A 21,715-nucleotide genomic window follows, 5' to 3' on the forward strand; every position below is an offset into this window, starting at 1 on the left:
TCATTGAATCTAAGATGCCTAGTACTATTTTTTATTTTTAATGTCATCTCCATCTGACTGTTCCTTGATCTGTCTTAGATAATTACAAGTGTGGAAGTATTAAAAATAAAAAGGAATTTCATTGCCTGTTCATAATTGAGGAAAAATATAAAATAAAAAATAAACATAATTGAAGAGAAGTGCAATAACTAGGAGCACCTTCTATTTTAGCATCTTTTTCTGGCTCAGCATAAAACTACCACTGAAGAATTTCTCTTTACAAATTTATAATTTTTTGTATGTAAAGTAAATGGCTACTCAAATTAGTTATTTTATGACTTTTGCTGAATTTCTCATCAGAAATAGTTCAGTGTTAAGTTGTTAGTAGAAGCAATTTCTAACACAGACATTCACAGAAATTTTCCTCTACAATAAGATTTTGTCCTAAAATAAATTCTCTGAGCTGTTTAGATATCTGCTCTGGAATAGAATGCTGTTAAATACAGATTATTAGCAATCACCTTTGTAGTTAAAGAAAATTAAATGCAACTCCAAATCAACTTTGCAAAAAAAAAAATGCTATATTTTTTAGGGATAAGAATGATGGTGAAGTGTATACTACACAACTGACTCTTTTATCTAAGTTAGCTCTTTGGTCTTTAATGAATACCTTAGAATTTTCGGTGATTTTTTTTTTCTCCAGTGATTGAGATATTTGATATTAAGAATATTTGATGTAGAACTGATTCTGGATTGGAGAAAAAAATTATGCAGTACAACCTCCATTCAATCTCCCTCTTTTCTGTTTTATTGTATACAAGAGTTTCTACCTTATTACTATTTAAAATAGAATGTGATTCTTATATAGATGAGCACTAAGTATATGAGTTTTTTTCTTTTAATTTGATGTAAATTGATTTTGTAATGTTTTTGCTACAAGTAACATAGGAAATATATACTTGATTTTATGCTGATTAGGTGATCCAGCTACAGGAATGGATGATTAAAATCATTAATAATAATACTGCTATATGTGTAGAAGGAAAATTGACGTAAGTATAACATTTCTGTATTCTAATAAAATTTATAAGTGTATAAGAGCTAAAAGGAGATGCATCTTCTTATAAAACACTTTGTAACAAGGTTACAGACTAAAGCCAGAAAAGTAAAAGGACTGTGCAGAAGCTGGCCAAGTTGATTGTAACCAGATTTCTTGTTTTCACCTGTTAATTTCCTTTTAGAATAGTAAGAACTCAAATTTGTATACACAATGCTTTATTTTTTTCAGAGGTTCTAATAAGTGGACTGGTGTTCTCTGCTTAATTATATATGGGTAGTTAATATTTACTACATGCATTTCAGTCCAGATTCTCACATCTAAATTGGGACAACCAGATCTAAATTACTGATCCAGAAAAGGAATCAGAATTATTTAAAACTTTGCCATACAGCTACATATTAAGTAATCATTGGCACTCTCTGGTTCTCCCTAAAGCAAAAGCATCATCAGGTAAGTGGGCTTTGCCTAATTTTGCTACTCTATTAGCAACATTGTCTCTTTTTCAAAACCAATTTCTTAGGGGTTAAAAAAATTTGTAATAAAAGGTTGTAATAATATATCACTGTTCAGGGTACTCACCTAGAAGTTTATAAGTTGCTTATTTAAAATGTCTTGCCCATTCTATTTCTGCTTGTCTTGGGCCAATTTCCTTAGTATCAAAGAGGTGGTCTTTGTTGCCTTTGTTGGAATCCCACTGCTGCTGCCTTACTAGCTGTATAACATGGGCAAGTTATTATCCTTTTTCAGTCTCAGTTTCTGCACAATGGTAATAATTTTACCTATTCTTTGGGTTATTTTGAATATTAAAGTTAATATTTGTAAGACTTGAGAACAGTGCTTTTGGAGTGCTATTTATTTAACTTCTGTATCTTTCCTATTTTTTTTTGTGGGGGGGGACTTTTTTTTTTATGTTAATCACCATACATTACATCATTAGTTTTTGATGTAGTGTTCCATGATTCATTGTTTGAGTATAACACCCAGTGCTCCATTCAGTACGTGCCCTCTTTAATACCCATCACCAGGTGAACACATCCCCCCAACCCCTTCCCCTCTAGAACCCTCAGTTTGTTTCTCAGAGTCCATAGTCTCTCATGGTTTGTCTCCCCCTCCGATTTCGCCCCCTTCATTTTTCCCTTCCTGCTATCTTTTTTTTTTTAACATATCATGTATTATTTGTTTCAGAGGTTATTTAAATGTTAGTTAAGTAAAATAAAACAAAAAAGCACAAGATCACTGTATTAAAATATGTATGAGTTTAATCTCATTTGACTAAATGAAAGGAACTTAACTGTCATATTACACTAATAATTAGTGTGATTATTACTAGTTATATGATGAATTGGGAATGTTCAGTGTTTAATACATCTTTATATTCTTTCTATTTTATATTCCTAGCTTCATTTAAGTAAATATGAAGAGTAGATTTATGGGTTAGTGATTTGATCTTGCAGTTTGTCTTTTTCCCAGTTGGAACCTCTTTTTGGTACTTTTCAAAGAGGAAAGTAAAAATACTTGGATGGGTAGTGAGGGTAAAAAAAAAAAACCCTGCAAGATTAGAGGAATCTAAACTATTTACCTGCATGAAAGCTAACACAGTATAGGCCCTGAGGAGGGGACAGGAAAACATTCTTCGGAAACTTGACATCAGTTAAGATGAAGTTGCAAGCATTGTCTGCATCAGTTATTTAGAGAAGGCCCCTGCTTCCTTGCTAATGATAAATTTTATGTTAGTGATTTGGTTTGGCCACAGTACAATTTCTTGGTACATACTCTGAGGATCACATTAGCCAGGCAGTTGAGTTCTGCTACAATGTTTGGCCCTCAGATGTTTTGTAATTAAATGAATAATACTGCTAATGTAGCTGGAGTGCGAATTTATTACTTTCTATTAAGAGTTTGTATACTTATATATGTACATTGTGATTACTGGTAAAATGTGAATACTTTGGCCTTTAATTTTCTCCTAGAGATATCCCTAACATATATTGGCACAGTAATGTCATTATAGAACGGATTAAGCACAACAAACTTAGGACTTTATCAGGAAATATTTATATATTAAAAGGGATGATAGACCGGATTTCCATGAAGGAAGCAGGTAATGACTGTCATTATTATAAATTACTTTAAATGAAGCAGTTAACCATATTTCTAAGTGATATCTATTTTTTGTTCTTAATTAGGTGTTTTAAAATTATGAATCAATCAAAACAAAAAAATTAAAACAGAATTGACCACATTATGTAAAACTGTTATATGTGTTGACTATTTTTCTCTGATTTAATCACCCTTATTGACAGTTTAAATAAGTCCAGTGATTTTTAAAAATTCAAGTGAGATGTTGTTTTGTGAGGAATTGCTTTATAAGGTTATAGGTTTATAAGGTTATTACTCTCTAGTTTGTTGAACCTGCCCAGCACAACCCCAGTCCTGTATTATTCTAATTTTCTGCCTATGCCTTGTGCACAGTAATGTGGCTGAAGAAGAATATACCTGATTATTTTACTTTAAGTTTGTGATTACCAGCAACAAGTTGTTGTCTCTTGGTACCACTTGGCATCCTACCGCATTTCCCTATTGCATTCACTCTCCCATCCTCCTTGATAACTACTGCACATTTTTACAAATTTTCAATACCTCCTTTTCTCCTCTCACAGGAGAGGTGCTTGGGGAGGGAGGGGAGCACTTGAGCAATAGAAACAATTAGAAGAGAACTTCACCATCACATCTACTAAGCTGCTTGCGTCTATATCTGCTTTTGTTCTGAACTGTCCATGTTCCTGTGTGAGTCTATCCATTTGTACCCTACTTTCCATTTTCCCTCTTTCACTCAAGGATATCACTCCGGTAATTCTCCCTTATCCTGTCAAAACAGTTTTAAACCCTTTTAACCCCACTTATTTCAGCTACTGTTTACAGCAAAAACTACTCAGAAGATTCTAATTCCTTGAATTCTTCCCCATTTTTAAAAAATTCTCTTTAGTCATACCTTAAATTGCAATTCTTTACCAAACAGTCCTTATTAGAGTTACCAGGGGCCCCCACATTGCTAAATCTAGTATATGCTTATTGCAGTTAGTCCTACTTACCTCCTTGAAATACTTCTTTATTTGCCTTCTGGAACACCGTATTCAGATTTTCATGCTGTTTTACTCTCTATTCCTTCTTAGTTTATTTGCTTATTTTGCTCTTTCTTCTTTGCCTCTAAGTAATGGGGTAGACTGTGGCTCTTTATATACACTCAGTGATGTGCTGATTTCTTTTAGACTTTAACTTTCATCTATATGGTGACAAACGCTGGATTTCTATCTCTTACCAAAAAAACTCCTCAAGCCACTCAATTCATTTTCCATCTGCCCATTTGACATCTCCACTAGGATGTCTGCAGGCATCTCAAATTTGATATGTCTAAAACCTGGTCTTCTCCCTGAAATCTGCTTAGGTCGATCCCCCCTCTTTCCTTATTTCCAGTGGCTAGCCAGGATCCTTGGAGGCATCTTGAATCTTCAGTCTCTCTCACACCCACACTTAGTGGGTCAGTACATCCTATCGGCATTATCTCCATAATTTATCGGGAAGCCAGGCCTCTGCTGGCCTCTGCGGTCCAGACCTCCCTTATCTTTCGTCTGAACCATTGCAGAATCCTAACTGGTCTCATTATTTCTTCACTTGTATTTCTATAGACTTCTCAAAATAGCAGCTAATACAGTCCCGTTAAAGTAAGTCAAATCCTGTGGCTCCCTTGCTCAGGGTCTTTCTATAGCTTCCCATCTCACCCGAAATAAAAGACTGGGTCCATAAAATGACCCCAGAGCCTTACCATCTTCCGTGTTCCCCTACTGCCTCTATTCCCTTCTGAGTAGTTTCCTAGTACTAGCTTCTTTCACTCCACTCCAACTATACTAATTTTTACATCAGGCCAGGCATACTCTTCTTACCTCACAGCCTTTTGTTTCGTTCCCTCTGCTTCTAGTGTTTTAATCCCTTATTGCCACATGGCTCTCTCCCTCATGTCCTTCAAAGCTTTACTCAAATAATGCTATTTCAGTGAGAACCTCTCTGACTGTCCTTTTTAAAAATGCTGCCTGCACCCCTCTTCCCTCACCAGCATAAATACACTAGTATCCCTCTGCCCATTGACTGCATAATTTTTCTCCATAGCATTGATGACCATCTAACAAACAAGATGTTTATTTATTGGTTTGCTTTCTCTTTCACACTAAAAGGCAAGTTCCATGAAGGCAGGAATTTTTGTTCTGTTAACTCCTGAATCCTTAATATCTGTGGCAGTGCTTGGCACAAAGTGAGCAATAAGTATATATTTTTTCAATGATCTAATGAATCAATGACATGTCTTTAAAATTCTCGGCTTTTAGATAATTTTTGTTTGTTTATTGCTAAATAGGATATCCAAACTGTCTCATAAGGAAGTTTATGTTTGGCTTTCCAGACAAATGGAAAGAGCATATTGATAATTTTCTGGAACAATTAAGGTAAAGTACTTCTTAACTTTTAAAAAAGTAACTTTATTAAGGTATAATTTACATTTGATAAAATGCTGCACCCATTTTACATATAAAATTTGAGGGGCTTTTATAAAAATATCTGTCCATGTAACCAATGTAAATTGGTTTTAATTTCTTTTTGGGGGGGGTGGGGAATGCTAGTTTTGAAGTTCTCTCTGGTTTTGGACTTTTATTTAGTTATTTATTTTTAAGATTTTATTTTATTTATTCATGAGAGACAGAGAGCGAGAAAAGCAGAGGGAGAAGCAGGCTCCCAAGGAGCAGGGATCCCGATGTGGGACTCGATCCCAGGACCCTGGGATCATGACCTGAGCTGAAGGCAGATGCTTAACCATCTGAGCCACCCAGGCGCCCTCTGGTTTTGGATTTTTAGAAAGCAGTAATACTTTACTAGAACTTCAGCAGTAATACTTTACTAGAACTTCTGTCATATGGAATAAATCTAAAAGGAAAATAACACTGTTGACATTTCAGGGAGCATCCTCATTCAGCCACCCTTTAAGAGGCATGTTGCTGTTAAACATGAGTGTAAAGTTCTTGATCTTTTTTCTTTCATTCATTTCTTCAGTAGTTATTATCAGTTGCTTAGCAGACACTGTGCTGGCACAGGGAAAGCAAAGAAAATTTGATTAATTCTTGCCATTAAAGGAACTCATAGAGGATACAGTGATATAAGTTAATCACAGTATAATTGTATAACTTATAATGCGGGGAGGGGGTGGTCTGGTAAAGAGCCAGATAGGAAGTGTTTTTATGGGCATACTGCCTCTATCAACTGTTCAACTCTGCCTTTGTAACGGAAGAGCAACCGTAGACAGTACTTAAATGAATGAATGCGGCGGTGTTTCAGTAAAATTTATTTCCAAAAACAGGCAACTGGCAGCATTTGTCCTGTAATTTTCTTACAGTATTAGCTTAAGTAGAAAATAAAAGAGCATAGAGTAGTAAACACTTACAAGGTTTTATTTGATTCTTTTGATTTAAGGTGTTGTCCTTCAGTTCTTTGTGGGGGAAGAGGTAGAAGTCATAAAGGCTTAAATAATGTAAGATTAAAGGTAATCTTTGCTGGGTGGGGGGAAGCTTTATCCGAGGGACTTTATTTGTATGTTTTGTTTTTGTTTTTTGAGAACAAATATTAGAGGAAAAATACTATACTTGTTTTTAGGGCTTGTGAAAAGAAAGAGGGAAAGGCCAGACAAAAACAGAAAACTGGAAGATTTGTCCCTGATATACGAAAATCATCAAAAAATAATGCAAGAGAAAACCAAACAGATGTCCTCCAAAGAGCCAGCACTACTTATGACGTTGATTGTTGTCATTTGGGTATGTTTGCTCTTTTTTTTTCTCGTGGTATGGTGGTAAATTCTTACATGAGCTCCACATTTATCTGTTTATATTATATTGAGTTTTTGACTTACACTGCCTTAAATTCTTATTTTTTATACTTGAAAAACTACAGTGCAGTCTGCTCATAGCATTCTGCTTACTTCTTTAAATATTACATTTTAGTTCATCAGAATCAAAAACACTAATAAACATGTCAATGAAAGATGATTGTTCTTTCAGTTTCCTAGACTTAAGTATTTAGGCTAACAACCTACCTTGGACCTATATTACAGATGCCTAAATTTTTATATTAAATTACATTTTTGTTAATAGACAAAACCAGTTTGCTTTCATGGAGGGAATGGCATGTTTTTTTGAATGACCATTGCTATAAAGGTAGCTGGCAGAACTGTTGTGTCAACTTTTTGCCAAAACTATAATCTGCCTCACATCCCACCTTACCTCCTGCTGGAAAAAAGTATGAACGTTAACTTACTACTCTTTCTAGATGACAGTTTTGAAAGTGAATTCTTTAATGTGGAAAGGCAGCTTATCTTCTATATAATAATTTATTGATATCTCCATCTTTGTACACATAGAAGTGAAAAATGGTAAGCGCAGTAGGTTGCCAGGAGCCACAGAATTAAACGTGTGCCATGGTAATTGCCAAAATAAACCACCATTAAGTCTCCCAGATGACCAAGTAAATAATACTTTTCAAAATGGAGGAGGAAATGACTTATCTAATCAGGTAAGCTTTTACTGTACACTGTGATAATGTAGAGTAGTGGTGTGATGCTACTGAAAAGGTTCGGGACCAAATCAAAAATTATGAATTCTGTTAAATATCAGCCTTTTGTTCATCTTGACAGTGTCTTGATATTTATTTTCTCTGTGTCTTGTTGGAAAAGTGCAGTCAATAATAACAGAAAGTTTAGCTCTTAGAGTGAGGCTTAAATAAAGTGTGTGCGTGTGTGTGTGCGCGCGCACTTGACATATCACAGGTATTAAATCAATAAAGGAAATATCTAACATACTGGATATCCACCTGGTGGTTCCAAAAGCTTAAACTCTGGCAAATGTTTCTGAATGCCTCCATTAATTAAATTTGTAGAACTAAAAGTACCTAGATATTTATATGCTTGATACATACTGTGAAAATACTTGAGCTCATGTTTATAGGCAGTAGTTATTAAAATAAAAAGCTGGGGCACCTGGGTGGCTCAGATAGTTAAGCGTCTGCCTTCAGCTCAGGTCATGATCCCAGGGTCCTGGGATTGAGCCCCGCATCGGACTCCCTGCCCTGCGGGGAGTCTGCTTCTCCCCCTCCCTCTGCTTCTCCCCCTGCTCATGCTCTCTCTCTCTCTCTCTGTATCTCTGTGTCTCGAATGAATAAATAAAAAAATCTTTAAAAAAATAAAATAAAAAGCTGTCTTTTTGTTTTAAAGGAATTAATTGGAAAGAAAGAATGTGAAAACTTGTCTTCAAAGAAACTTGGAAATTGTGAAAGAACAAATGAAACGATAATTAAAAGTCAGAAGCAAGGTAATATATCTTTATAGGTTTTATATTAAGCAGACAGCTCTTACTTGAAATGTTTTTAATATAATAAAAGTACATATTATATTAAATATATAATAAAATTATATTAAATATATAAGTGGTCTCATAAATTTCCAAATCTAAAATGGTAAACCACGTATTTCAATGTTTATAAATGTTGGGGGTTTTTTTTTTAGAATACCTTTTTTTTCTTTAATTGAAGCATATACAGTGTTATTAGTTTCAGGTGTACAATAGGGTTTTGTTTTTCTATATAACATAATTTGCATAATAAAATAATCTGTTACCTTACATACCATATTTAATTGTAGGTTTGCCTTCCTTAATCTAGATACTAAATAATTTTTATTTATTTATTTTTTAAACTTTTTTTTTCTTAAGTAAACTATACACCCAACATGGGGCTCAAACTGACAACCCCGAGATCAAGAGTCACATGCTGTACCAACTGAGCCAGCCAGGCACCCCTAATTTTTTAATAACAAAACTATACATTATTTTAAATATGCTTTTTGGAATGTTAAAGGGATATATCTTTATTGGTTTACATTGAAAAGAAATGTTTAAAGACTGAATTTTTTTATGAAATTAATGCCATCATTTAGCTATGTGTGTCGATTTTCAGTATGATTTCATTGAAATCCTGCATACCAGAATTTAAAGAGCCTTGTCTCTATACATTAGCAAGTTTAAAATTTCATATTGAGTTAAATCCATCAGCTTAGTAGCATTTTTATTTTATTTCTTTTTTTATTATGTTAATCACCATACATTACATCATTAGTTTTTGATGTAGTGATCCATGATTCATTGTTTGCGTATAACACCCAGTGCTCCATTCAGTACGTGCCCTCTTTAATACCCATCACCAGGCTAACCCATACCCCCTCCCCCCTCCCCTCTAGAACCCTCCGTTTGTTTCTCTCATGGTTCATCTCCCCCTCTCATTTCCCCCCTTCGTTTTTCCCTTCCTGCTATCTTTTTTTTTTTTTAACATATAATATATTATTTGTTTCAGAGGTACAGGTCTGTGATTCAACAGTCTTACACAATTCACAGCACTCACCATAGCATATACCCTCCCCAGTGTTCATCACCCAGCCACCCCATCCCTCCCACCCCCCACCATTCCAGCAACCCTCAGTTTGTTTAAGTGAAAGGCGATGAAAGTGAAGAACACTTATTAAGTGTTTAAAGAAGTAGAGAGGAAAAGCAATACTATTTAGATTGATATTTAGATATCAATATTTAGATCCTGATATTTAGACTATCAGGATCATGCAACTTAGGTTAAAGTATCCAGAATAGGATGAATTTTTATTCAGATTATTTAATAAAATGAAGAAAAATATTCAGAATAAAAGTATTTTGTTTAAAATTAGAAAGCTCAAAATTTTCAAAGTGCCAGTTGAACATTTGAATCAGATTTATGTGAGGAATTAAAAGAAAACACTTCCCTCAGGAAGACAGATGATTCCATTGAGAAATCTTGTAGAAATTTTCTGGATTACTTTTGATTAGTAACACTTCTCCGTGAATTATAATTTAGTGGCTTCTTTTCTCTCCAGCATCCAACTTTACTCATCAGTCTTTCATTTTATCATTTTTCTTGTAAAATGGTACATAATATGTGTAGGTTGTTGCAGTATTTCACTATGATGATTGGTGTGATGATTTATAATTTGTATATATTATTTATAATTGCAATTGGATAATTTATAATTAGAAGCTAAGTTAGTTTGGCTTCTGGTTTCTTAAGTTGCAAATTGGAGAAGTTCTCTCATTTTAATTTTCTTTCTTTAGTGACACAGTATAATAAAGATTCCCAAGTTCTGGTTTGATTGTTATCCCATGATGCTTCATGGAGTTTGGGCAACTCAGCAAAACTGTGTTTCCATTGCCACCATTAAGGATGATAATGGGGCCACACAATAGAGTTCCTTGTTCCCCTAACTAGGATAGCTTGCATTTCATGTAAGGAATTACATACCTAGTAAGGTTTTAGCAACCCTAGTGGTTTTCTTATGTCACCTAAATATTTTATCTCCAAAGAGTTGATTTAACAAATATTTATTTATCATTTACTGCATATTTGAAAGGCTCTGTACTAACTCCAACAACAAAAACAAAAAAATTCAAAAATGAAGACAAAATTCTTACTATTAAAGATTTTTTTGCAGTCTAGTTCAAAGATAAGACAAGTTTGAGTTTATAATGCAGGGCACATTGTCAAACATGGTATTATTTAAAAGTAATGGGCGCCTGGGTGGCTCAGTCGTTATGTGTCTGCCTTTGGCTCAGGTCATGATCCCAGGGTTCTGGGATCGAGCCTCGCATCGGGCTCCCTGCTCCGCGGGAAGCCTGCTTCTCCCTCTCCCACGCCCCCTGCTTGTGTTCCCTCTCTGGCTGTCTCTCTGTCAAATAAATAAATAAAATCTTTAAAAAAAAATAAAAATAAAAGTAATCTGGAAATTTCAAGGAGAACTTCCAGTCAGTTGAGGGAATCAGAACAAAGTGTGTGGATGAGGCAGATTAGAGAATAGAATTAAAGCAAGTAGTGAAGGGCACCTGGGTGGCTCAGTCGTTAAGCATCTGCCTTTGGCTCCGGTCATGATCCCAGGGTCCTGGGATCAAGCCCCGCATTGGGCTCCCAGCTCTGGTATATGTGCTGCCGAAACGAGCACTGGGCTCCTAGCTCTGGGAACCTGCTTCTCCTACTCCCCCTGCTTGTGTTCCCTCTCTGGCTGTCTCTCTCTCTGTCAAATAAATAAAATCTTTAAAAATAAATAAATAAAGCAAGTAGTGATTTGGTTTGTGAGTGAAGAAAACTTTCCAAGTAGAATGATATTAGTGAAAGTTGAGAATCAAGAAAATTGGGAAAAATAGTGGTATACTAGGCATAGAATATGGTTCAGATTGAGTACAGTGAGATTAGAACTACATTGAAGGCCAGACAGAGGACTTTTATCTGTACACTAAGTAGACTGTAAGAAGTCATGGACTGGTTGATATAAAAAATATGTTTACAATTGAAGGGGCAGTAATCTGAACAGACTGGTACTTCAGGAAGAGTAATAGTGACAGTAATGTGTAGAGTGGAGTCTATGGGGAAAAAATATATTTTAGAAAAAAATTTTGTGCTTTATTGTGTTTGTAGCTAATTTGAGATTTTGATGTTTGGTTTTGTCTTATGAAATTAAAGAGAGAACTGAAGAATCGAATGTATCCATTGACATTCTAACCTCAAGACAACTGTTTTTCTCAGATGAAGAAAGAAAACGTCTGGCTCCTAATCAAAAGGAAGCTTATATTTTAGTGACACCACTTAAGTCTAAAAAAGTGATAGAACAAAAATGCATGAAGTATAATCTGTCCTGTGACACCATTAAAGCAGTAACAGATTTTGCAGTGCCAAAGCATCAAAAAGAAAGTAAATCAGACTTAAATGGAACTGCACATATGATCAGTAAGCCCACAAAGACCTTCCAAAATGCATTTGAGTATAGTGTGGATCATAAAAATAAAAACAAGGAAGATTGCAGTCAATGTGATTTACTCACAGTCAACCAGAAAATCAAAATATCTAGTCCTAAAAAGGACCAAACAGTCACCTCTGACTTTAAGAAAAATACAAGGTTGTTTCCAAAATTGAAGAAAATCAAAAACGCATCTATGTCATTTTATGAGCATCAGTCCTCATCAGATTTGTCTAGTGAAGAGAGCGAAACAGAAAAGGGAATTGGAAAGAAAGCTGAAATTGCTAAGAAAACCAGAGCAAGGAATACCAAAGAAATAGTGGTTCACCCGAGGAAAAGCACAAGAACCACCACAAGGAAAATCCCAGTGATTTCTGAATCTGAAACTGAAGAAAGTGAAAGTGAATTTTATATCAAACAAAAGAAAGCTAGATATTCTGCTAAAGAAAATCTTCAGAAATCTTGTATTAGGAATGAGTCTCCAATTATTGAGGCGATGGGATCTAATGAGACAAATAGGCATTCCTTTGAAAATTTTCCTGGTACAATTCAGGATGAAGAATGGAATGAGAAGGAATTACAGAAACTTCATTGGTAAGTCGTTATATTTGACTCTGAAATATCTAGAGTGGCCACAAAACAGTTGGAAGACCTAAAAATTCCAATAAAGAGCTGATATAGTGACCTCTAATCATTAATATGGAAGATATCCAAAAACACGTGGAGAGAAATTTATACAAAGAATGGAGGGAGAATACAGATAACTTCCAACTAGGTACTAGGTACTAACTAGATAACTTTCTACTAGGTACTACAGCTTGCATATAAGCAAAAGAAAAGTTAATCTTCCTTTCCTTCCCATTTAATCTGTCAAGACAGCTACCCTCCCCCTCAAGAAAAGGGTATCTATGTGACGGGGTGGATGTGTTATTTAATTTGATTGTGGTTGTCATTTCACACTGAACATGTATATCAAGTGATCCCATGTGCACTTTATACAATTTTGACAATTATACCTCAATTAAGGTAGGGAAAAATATTTTAACAGAGAAATGCTCCTGTCTCAGATCATCATATTTTAAGAAATATTTTATAGTTACATTTACTATTACAAAACCTTAAAGCTGAATTCAGACCTGCAGATTATTTAATATGGTCTTTTCCCCTGCATTTGCAGAGTAGAAATAGCCTCAAAAATTAGGTGACCCATCCAAGGTTTCATGGTCAGTGCCGCTAATAAACCAAGTCTGACAAGAACTGGGTTTAGCTGCATAGACTTGACAAGCAGTTTGAGTAGTGCAGTAGCATTGGAAGCTAGAGCGTACTTGAGCAGTGGGGAGTGAATGAGAGAGTGAAGACAACCTAGGTTGATAACACAAGAAATTGGCAGTGATAGGGAACAAAAAAATGGATAGGGAATAGAAGAGTGTGAAGATAAGGGAAAATGTATGTTTGGTTGCTTATTTGTAAGAGGACTCAGCCAGAGTATGGTGGTGTGCTGATGGGAATGATCTAATAGAAATAAAGGAAGATGTGATTGATAAGAGAATATAGAAACATACCACAATCAGTGAGTCATTTGCTTGAGTGCTCCCTAACCTTAATAACATTTAGAATTGATTTTCAGATCTACCTTGAAACACTTGAAATCGCTGTGCCACTATGTTTCTTCTCATTCATTTTCCTAAATGTTCCTTCTCTGTCTTACTTTCAGGCAGAGAATTTTCCTTCTCCAAAGTTCTTGGTTTTGCTGATTTCTTGCTGTGATAATGTAGTCTTCAGTGATCTTTTCCTTCCATAGTTCTAACTTTACTCTTTGAACAGGGGTTCCCAGCTCTGTATCCCTAGTCCTGAGTTCTCGTATTTAGATATGTATTTCCCGTGGCTCAGTCGGTTACACGTCTGCTTTTGGTTCAGGTCATGATTCCGGGGTCCTCCTTCTCTTTCTCCCTCTGCCCCTCCCCCTACTCATGTTCTCTTTCTCTCTCTCATAAATAAAACCTTTAAAAAAAGATTTGTATTTCCTTTTGCCTATTGGACATCTTTCCATAAATCTCACTTGCAAGAGATTCTAACTTAATATGTCAAAAACTAAACTTATTTTCCCCTGCCAATCTACTTGGCCTGACATTCCTGATTCTGAAAATGTAATACTTCCAGTCAACTAGGGTTAAACTTTATCATTATTTTTTTTTAAAAGATTTTATTTATTTATTTGAGAGAGAGAGAATGAGAGATAGAAAGCACGAGAGAGAAGAGGGTCAGAGGGAGAAGCAGACTCCCTGCTGAGCAGGGAGCCCAATGTGGGACTCGATCCCGGGACTCCAGGATCATGACCTGAGCCGAAGGCAGACGCTTAACCATCTGAGCCACCCAGGCGCCCTAAACTTTATCATTATTGATTTTTGTTTTTAAATCAAAGTAGTTCTCAAGGAACTATAGATTTTTCCGTAGGATCACTCCATCTGCACCCTTTCTCTTCACACCACTCTTTTTCAGACTTCTAATGCCTGCCTGAACTATGGAAGTAGCCTTGTATTTACTTTGTTTGCATATGTGTAATCTGTTTTATGTATCTCCAGATTAATTTTAATGTGTAATTGTACTTCTAACATCAGAAACCTTCCCTGCATTCTTACCAATCTTCAAATTATATAGAGATCCTTCTGCCTTGCATTGACAGCATACAATACTTTTACTTTATCTTTTCCAGCTGTATCTCCCATCATTTTGTTGTAGTAAAGGTTTTCAACCTTTACTGTATATCCATATCATCTACGATTATTTTAATGCCTGAAATTAAGATTCTAGTTCCCAATAAGACAAGGAAAGCAAATTCTAGTCTTTTTTTCTGTGCAGCTATGAACAGAATACATGGAACAGCTGTTTGTTGACTCAGGAAATGTAAATAGTAGGGGTGCCTGGGTGGCTCAGTTGTTAAGCGTCTGCCTTTGGCTCAGGTCATGATCCCAGGGTCCTGGGATCGAGTCCCGCATCGCGCTCCCTGCTCAGCCGGGAGCCTGCTTCTCCCTCTCCCACTCCCCCTGCTTGTGTTCCCTCTCTTGCTGTGTCTCTTTCGGTCAAAATAAATAAATAAATCTTTAAAAAAAAAAAAAGGAAGGTAAATAGTAGCAGGCGGATTGGGAAAGACCAGAATTTTAAGTGAAATGAAGTGGGGGCATATTTCTAGTTTTCCCTCTGGTGTTCCTTAACCTAGATTAAGGCCACTTAAAACTTAGAAGTGGGCACTGAGGCATGACTAAGAGTTCAAAGAAAAGCCCTCCACTTCTGGCTTGGGGAGAAGGAAAGGGGACGATTAACACTCAGAAACAGTAGAAGTCCCTCAATTTTCTTTCTTTTCTCCTTTCTTTTACGTCACAGTCTCCATGTAATCCTGCAAGGGTGAAAATCACAGCAGCATGTGGAGCCCACATGTACCTAAAACTCTGAAAGTAGGAAACCTTCTTCCAATTACATATAGGTCTCAAAAGGGGAGGGCAACTGGAGTGCTTGCATGTCTCAGTTTAAGTGTCTGCCTTCAGCTTAGGTCATGGTCTCAGGGTCCTGGGATCTAGCCCTGTGTCAGGCTCCCACTCAGTGAGGAGTCTGCTTCTCCCTCTCACTCTGCCCCTTCTTCCCACCCCAGCCCCATGCTCTATCTCTCTCAAATAAGTAAAATCTTTAAAAAAAAAAAAAAAAAAGGTAGGGCAACCTGTGTTTGTGTTGCATTTTTCTTTTTCTGTCCTTTGTGCTTGGCACTGCAGAAAGATACAGCTGTATGAAGTGTACTGCAGAGCTGGGTAACTAAAACCCTAGGTTTCTTCCAGAGAACCCAAAACAGGAACCCTGGGGAACTAAAAATTGCAAAGGGAGGAGGAGCTAGGGAAAGCAACCCTATATAAAGTTGTTGATAAACTTTTGGGCTCACCCCTGAGTTGCACATGTGAGGATTTGATCCTAAATAGCATACCCAAGACTGACAACTGAACTAAGAGGTAGACTGCCACCCAGTTTCTAAGCCAGCCAGCCACTCAGTGTCCCCCACACAGGATTATTATAATAGCACTGCAAAGCTTTAAAAATAGGACATACTAAAATTACAACCACGAAAGACTGATTGGAATTAATAGCTCAGGTTACAACCAGATTGACTGCCTGCTAAAACAAAAACATAAGCATTCTCCATAGATAAACATGACCAAGAGTTTTACAGTATTTCAAAATGCCTAGGAAATAGTCCAGAATTATTCAGTATATGAAGAAAGAGGAAAAATTTCAACTCACGAAAAAAAATGCTAATGCTGAGATGATACAGCTGTTGTAATTATCTGACAAGACTGTGAAGCAGGTATATTAAAATGCTCCAAGAGCCTTTCCGAAGAGCTGACAAGATGGCCGAAGTGGAGCAGAAGAAGCGCACTTTCTGCAAGTTCAGCTACTGCGGCACGGACCTGGACCAGCTGTTGGACAGTCCAGGAGCCCCTGATGCAGCGGTACAGCGCCCAGCAGCAGCGGAAGCTGAACCGTGGTTTTTAGAGGAGGGCACACTCACTGCTGGAGCGCCTGCGGAAGGCCAAGAAGGAAACTCCCCCCATGGCCTAGCACAAGGTGGTTAAGGAGCACCTGCGGGACATGATCATAATGCCCAAGAGGGTGGGCAGCCTGGTGATACCTACAAGGACAAGACCTTCAACCAGATGGAAATCAAGCCCGAGATGATTGGACGCACCTGGGCCAGTTCTTCACCACCTACAGGATGGTGAAGCACTGCAGGCCGAGCATCCCGGCCACCCACTCCTCCCACTTCATCCCTCTCAAGTAGCTTATTCGGCCAATAAAGGCAGACTTTTAGTCAAAAATTTATTTATCTATTTATTTATTTAGATTTTATTTATTTGACAGAAAGACAGTGAGAGAGGGAACACAAGCAGGGGGAGTGGGAGAGGGAGAAGCAGACTCTCCGCAGAGCAGGGAGCCCGATGTGGGGCTTGATCCCAGGACCCTGGGGTCATGACGGGAGCCGAAGGCAGACACTTAATGACTGATCCACCGAGGCGCCCCTTAGTCAAAAATTTAAAACTCCAGGAACTAAAAGCAAACATTCTTGAAAAGAACAGAAATTTAGAAAATCTCAGAAGACAAAAAGAAGGATCAAATGAAAATTTTAGAACTGGGAAATAGAATAATCAAAAAACTTACTAGATAGGCTCAATAACAGAATGGAAATGAGAAAGGAAGGAGGCAGTCAATATCAGAAATGAAGGAATAACGAGAAATGGTAACTATCTGGATAAATACAACAGACTTTTCTTGAGTTCTTTAAAGTGTTTAATGGTTCATAGCAAATGTTACATTTTAAGTTGGAGTTTTGAGTATATGTAAATTTAATACATAAAACAACTACAAGATAAAGAGGAAGGACGAAGGGACTTATGATGGTAAATTTTCTTTTCTACTTGAAGCAGTAAAATATTGATTCTAAGTAGACTATTAAGTACTGTAGTAATTCCTAGAGCAACTACTAAGAAACTAGACAGAGGTATTTTCAAATATATAATAGATAAAATACTAAAATTTAACCCAAAAGAAGAAAGAAAAGGAGAAATCGAGAAGTAGAAAACAGAACAAAGCAGAAAGCAAATAAAATGGCCTAAATCCAAACGTAATTACATTATGTTAGTGGTCTGAATGTACCATTTAGGACAGAGTGTCAGAATGAATTTAAAAACGTCCCCGCTATAGTGCCATGTAAGAGAACATCAAACGTGAATAGGTAAGTTATAAGTAGAAGGATAGAAAAATACCATGGAAACTCATAACTGAAGTGGGTGTACTAAAACCTGTCAAAGATTTTAGTACCAAGAAAATTATCAAGGATAAAAGAAATGTCAGTTCACCAGGAGGACAACAATCTTAGATGTATATACACCTAACAAAAAAACCCCTCAAAATACATGAATCAAAATCAGAGAACTAAAAGGAAATGACTGAACTGAAAAGCTAGGTAAAACCACATTTGGAAACTTCAATGCTTTTCTCTTGTAATTGATTGACTAGTAGACAGAAAATTAGCAAGGCTGTAGAAGAACTGAACAACACCATCAACCAACTATCTAATCAACATTTGTAGAACAGTCCACCCAACAATAGGGGAAAAAATACATTCTTTTCCTAGGGTAGGTGGATCATTCACCAGATAGCATGTTGACTAGGTCATAAAAACAACAAATTTAAAATAACTGAAGTCATGCATAGGGTGTTTGTTCTTGCATCATAGTTGAATTAAACCACAAATCAATAAAAGAAAGCTAACAGGAACATTTCCAAGCAGTCGAAAGTTAAATAACACACTTGTGAATAATCCATGGGTCAAAGAGGAAGAAGTCTTGGGAGAAAAGATACTGAACTGAACAGAAATGAAAATATGTCAAAATTTGTGGTGTGAGCACAGAAGTTCACAAACAGCTTTATGGGGTGGTTTTATAGAGCTCATCTCTGTTGATTTCTGTGGAACTTTCTACATAAATAAATCATGGTACACTGTTAGAATAAATGGACTACTGAGTAATGAAAAGTAAGAACTATTGATATATGTAACAACCTGAATGAATTTCAAAGGCAGTATGCTGAGTGAAAAAAAAAAGCCAGTTCAAAAGGTTACATACTGTATAATTCCATTTCCAGAATTCCATTCTGGAAAGAAAAAACTAAGAAAACAGATCAATGATTGCCAGTGGTTGTAGTGATGGACAACAAAGAGGAAGCACTAGGAATTTTTTCAGTGTAATGGAACTGTTATGTATCCTAATTGTGATCATGGTTATACAAATCTTTATATTCATTAAGATTCATAGAACCATATCCAAAAAGACAATTTTGCTAGTATGATACCTTAAAAAAAATGTTAAGGTGCCCAGACTGCATACTATTAAAATATTTAGATATGACAGGCTTGGGTTTGGGCTCTGCTTTTCTCATTTTTCTCAAAGCTCTAACCTGCAGCCATGCCTTTGAAATTTACCATACTACAAATATGGACTACTTTCTATTCCCTGATCTCATGTCCTGTCTCCTCATCTTCATTTCTTTGCCAGTACTGTTGCCTAATTTTCACCTGTTATATTTTATCCGTCCTTCATATTTTATTTCACATGTCAGTCACTCCTTCCTATAATCCTTCCTTGTCATCACCTATTCCTGCTACCCCACTTAAGTAGATATAATGCTTTCTTAATTAGATATAATACTTAATGCTTCTTGGAATATAAAGCAAATCCAATCCTGACTGCATAGCAGAATGATCACCTGAGGAGCTTTTGAAAAATTCAAAGTGTTGCCACTGCAAACGTACTAAATTGAAATCTTCAGGGGTAGAGTCTGTGAATCTATTTGCTTGTTTTAATAACTTATTTGCTTGCTTGTACATTTGATGTAAGCTCCTCAAGTGATTCTTAGTTGCAGCCCACTGTTATGTACTCCTCATCATGTTTATAGCCTAGTTAGCAAATAATCACTCTGAGAGGTTTATGAAAATATAACAGGGAAACCTGACTTAGGTTAAGCAGATACTTGAACTAAGATCTGAAGGACAAATAAAAATTATTTAAGCCAAATTTTCATAAGTTCATTTTGAATGAAACAGGAAGAAAGCATATTTAGAAATACTGAGAGAAGGCCAAAATAACCAGAGTACAGAAAATGAGGGCAGAACAGTATAGGATGAGATTAGAGAGACAAGAACAATGTAAAAGTCATATTAAATACTTTGGTTTTTATGCTAGTGAGTTATAAAAGCAAATTGTATTTTTCTCCCTCTGTCACCTATAAATGCAAGTTTTTAGTAGGATTGGAGTGACTTAATTTGCTTTTTAAAATTATCTGGGATAAAGTAGAGATGTGTTAATTACAGACTAATTTCTTATTAAATGCATTAAGTATTTTTATTATGAAAGATAGTCCTTCTGGCAGTTCTGTACTTGCAAATTAACGATGTACACAAATAGGAAAGCTTAAGCCTCCAAATCCTTTTAGCTCTCCACTTTAGGACACCTGTGGAATGATTGATTATGCAAAAAAGTAGAGACTCATTAGTGTTTAATGCCTGTAAGTATTTGTCTTCCTTTTATGAATGGAGTGAGTGGTATTCTATAGTCAACTCCTACCTGTTCATAAGAGCTGATTCATACAGATTTACAATTAGATAAATTTATTAAGTAATACCCTAAACTCATCATTTCCTGATTATTTTACTACATTTTATTATTATTATCTAGCCTTAAGGTTCTTTACATCAATTGTATCTGTATGGTGGAAATTCTGTGTAATTGTGTCCTATCACACATTTCTTACTCCACATTCAGGGACATCACGTTGGTAGCTTGAAATCAGCCACGACAGAGGTATTTACAATATGGAAATTGGCAAACACTACAAATAAGGGCTTTTTAACCCCAGAGAGCTGGTTTTTAAAATTCACCAGCATAATGTTGCATAGGTTAATTGGTGAGTTACGTAGATCTTTTCTGGCTGAACTGTCAGCTTAACCACAATATGTAAAATCTGTTTGAGGGAGAGAAGCAGAAATATGTGTACCAGTTTCTAAATATTTACAAATAAACTTTCAGAATATAACTCGTTTATTAACTTGGGTGACTACCTTATAGTGACTAACAGTTTTTTCCTCTTTCAATTTTCATTTCCCTCAATTATCATATGTAAAATATTGCATTCTGTAAATTTTGATAGAATGAGAGCAAGAATAATACTTTTTAATAAGAATTTTAACTAAGAGCTCATTTTCCAATATAGTTAGCACTGGTAAGATTTGAGCAACAGTGTTGAAATGTTAGTCATGCTAGAGTCCCCCAGAAGATCAAATCACTGATAGTTGGACTTAGGAAAAAGATGTTGAAAGACCTGAGATGAATTTCAGGTTTCATAGAATACAACAAAATAGAAGATACCTACCAGATATGTAAAATTACATCTTCATATTTTAAGCACTCAAGTAAGTTACTGAATGGAAGGAATAGTATCTTCTTCCCACTTATCTAGAATGATTTTGGTTAAAATTCCTTTAGCTCAATAAATCTCATTGATTTAGTGGTATGCATTCAGGAGGTTGTTTTTATTGATTTGAATTTCTTGTTCTTTAACTGGTTTTGGTCCTCCATAGTGCTTTTGCATCTCTTCCAAAGCACAAACCTGGTTTCTGGTCAGATGTAGCTATGGCTGTAGGTTCTCGATCTGCTGAAGAATGCCAGAGGAAATACACGGAAGATCCCAGAGAAAAAGGATCTCAGAAACCTGTCACTAAGAAAAAAACAGTCAATTCCAAAGGCCAAAATGGTAACCTTTGTAAATTGTTTTTGCCTAGTTCTCAATATTGATTTCTAATCACTCACTAGATATATTTATCCATGTATCATTGTCTTACAGATGTTTTCTCCAAATTTTCAAGCTAGAAAGAATTCTGAAGATCATCTGTTTAATTTTTTAGTCTTCTCTAGATAGTTAATTCCATCAGTAGTAGCCTTAGCAGCCTTGTGCTTTGAATTTGTTCTAGGAAATTTGCAGTTAGATCTAAAGGTTTCAGTATCTGGATTATTCTAAGAGTCTAATTTAATTTGAGGCCACTTGGGTAGAAATTCATAATAAAATTCAGAATAAGTTTAGTTTTCATATTCCCCAGGAATACACATGCCTGCTCAGGGTTTATGACAGAGCTTATACTAACCTTTGGGACTACCCTGTCCCTGTCCTAATTCGTTTATATTTTTACA

At 35.9% G+C, this 21,715-nt stretch overlaps 1 protein-coding gene and 1 pseudogene across 2 annotated transcripts in view; both read left to right on the forward strand.

Annotated features, from left to right (window-relative positions):
* The window catches only part of MIS18BP1 (MIS18 binding protein 1), a 47,725-nt gene that overhangs the window by 15,839 nt on the left and 10,171 nt on the right, over nt 1–21,715 (forward strand). Inside the window, exons 4-11 of one of the 2 annotated variants that reach the window (XM_027572680.2) lie at nt 958–1,031; nt 3,010–3,140; nt 5,448–5,535; nt 6,734–6,891; nt 7,494–7,645; nt 8,343–8,439; nt 11,723–12,527; nt 21,109–21,281. In XM_027572680.2, the coding sequence (XP_027428481.2) occupies nt 958–1,031; nt 3,010–3,140; nt 5,448–5,535; nt 6,734–6,891; nt 7,494–7,645; nt 8,343–8,439; nt 11,723–12,527; nt 21,109–21,281 (1,678 nt within the window). Of the gene's footprint in view, nt 1–957; nt 1,032–3,009; nt 3,141–5,447; nt 5,536–6,733; nt 6,892–7,493; nt 7,646–8,342; nt 8,440–11,659; nt 12,528–21,108; nt 21,282–21,715 lie in introns of both variants that reach the window. The other variant, XM_027572679.2, reaches the window with a different exon arrangement.
* On the forward strand, nt 8,095–16,755 carry LOC113910443 (annotated as a pseudogene).

Source organism: Zalophus californianus, chromosome 6, assembly GCF_009762305.2.
Source record: "Zalophus californianus isolate mZalCal1 chromosome 6, mZalCal1.pri.v2, whole genome shotgun sequence".
NCBI lineage: Eukaryota > Metazoa > Chordata > Mammalia > Carnivora > Otariidae > Zalophus > Zalophus californianus.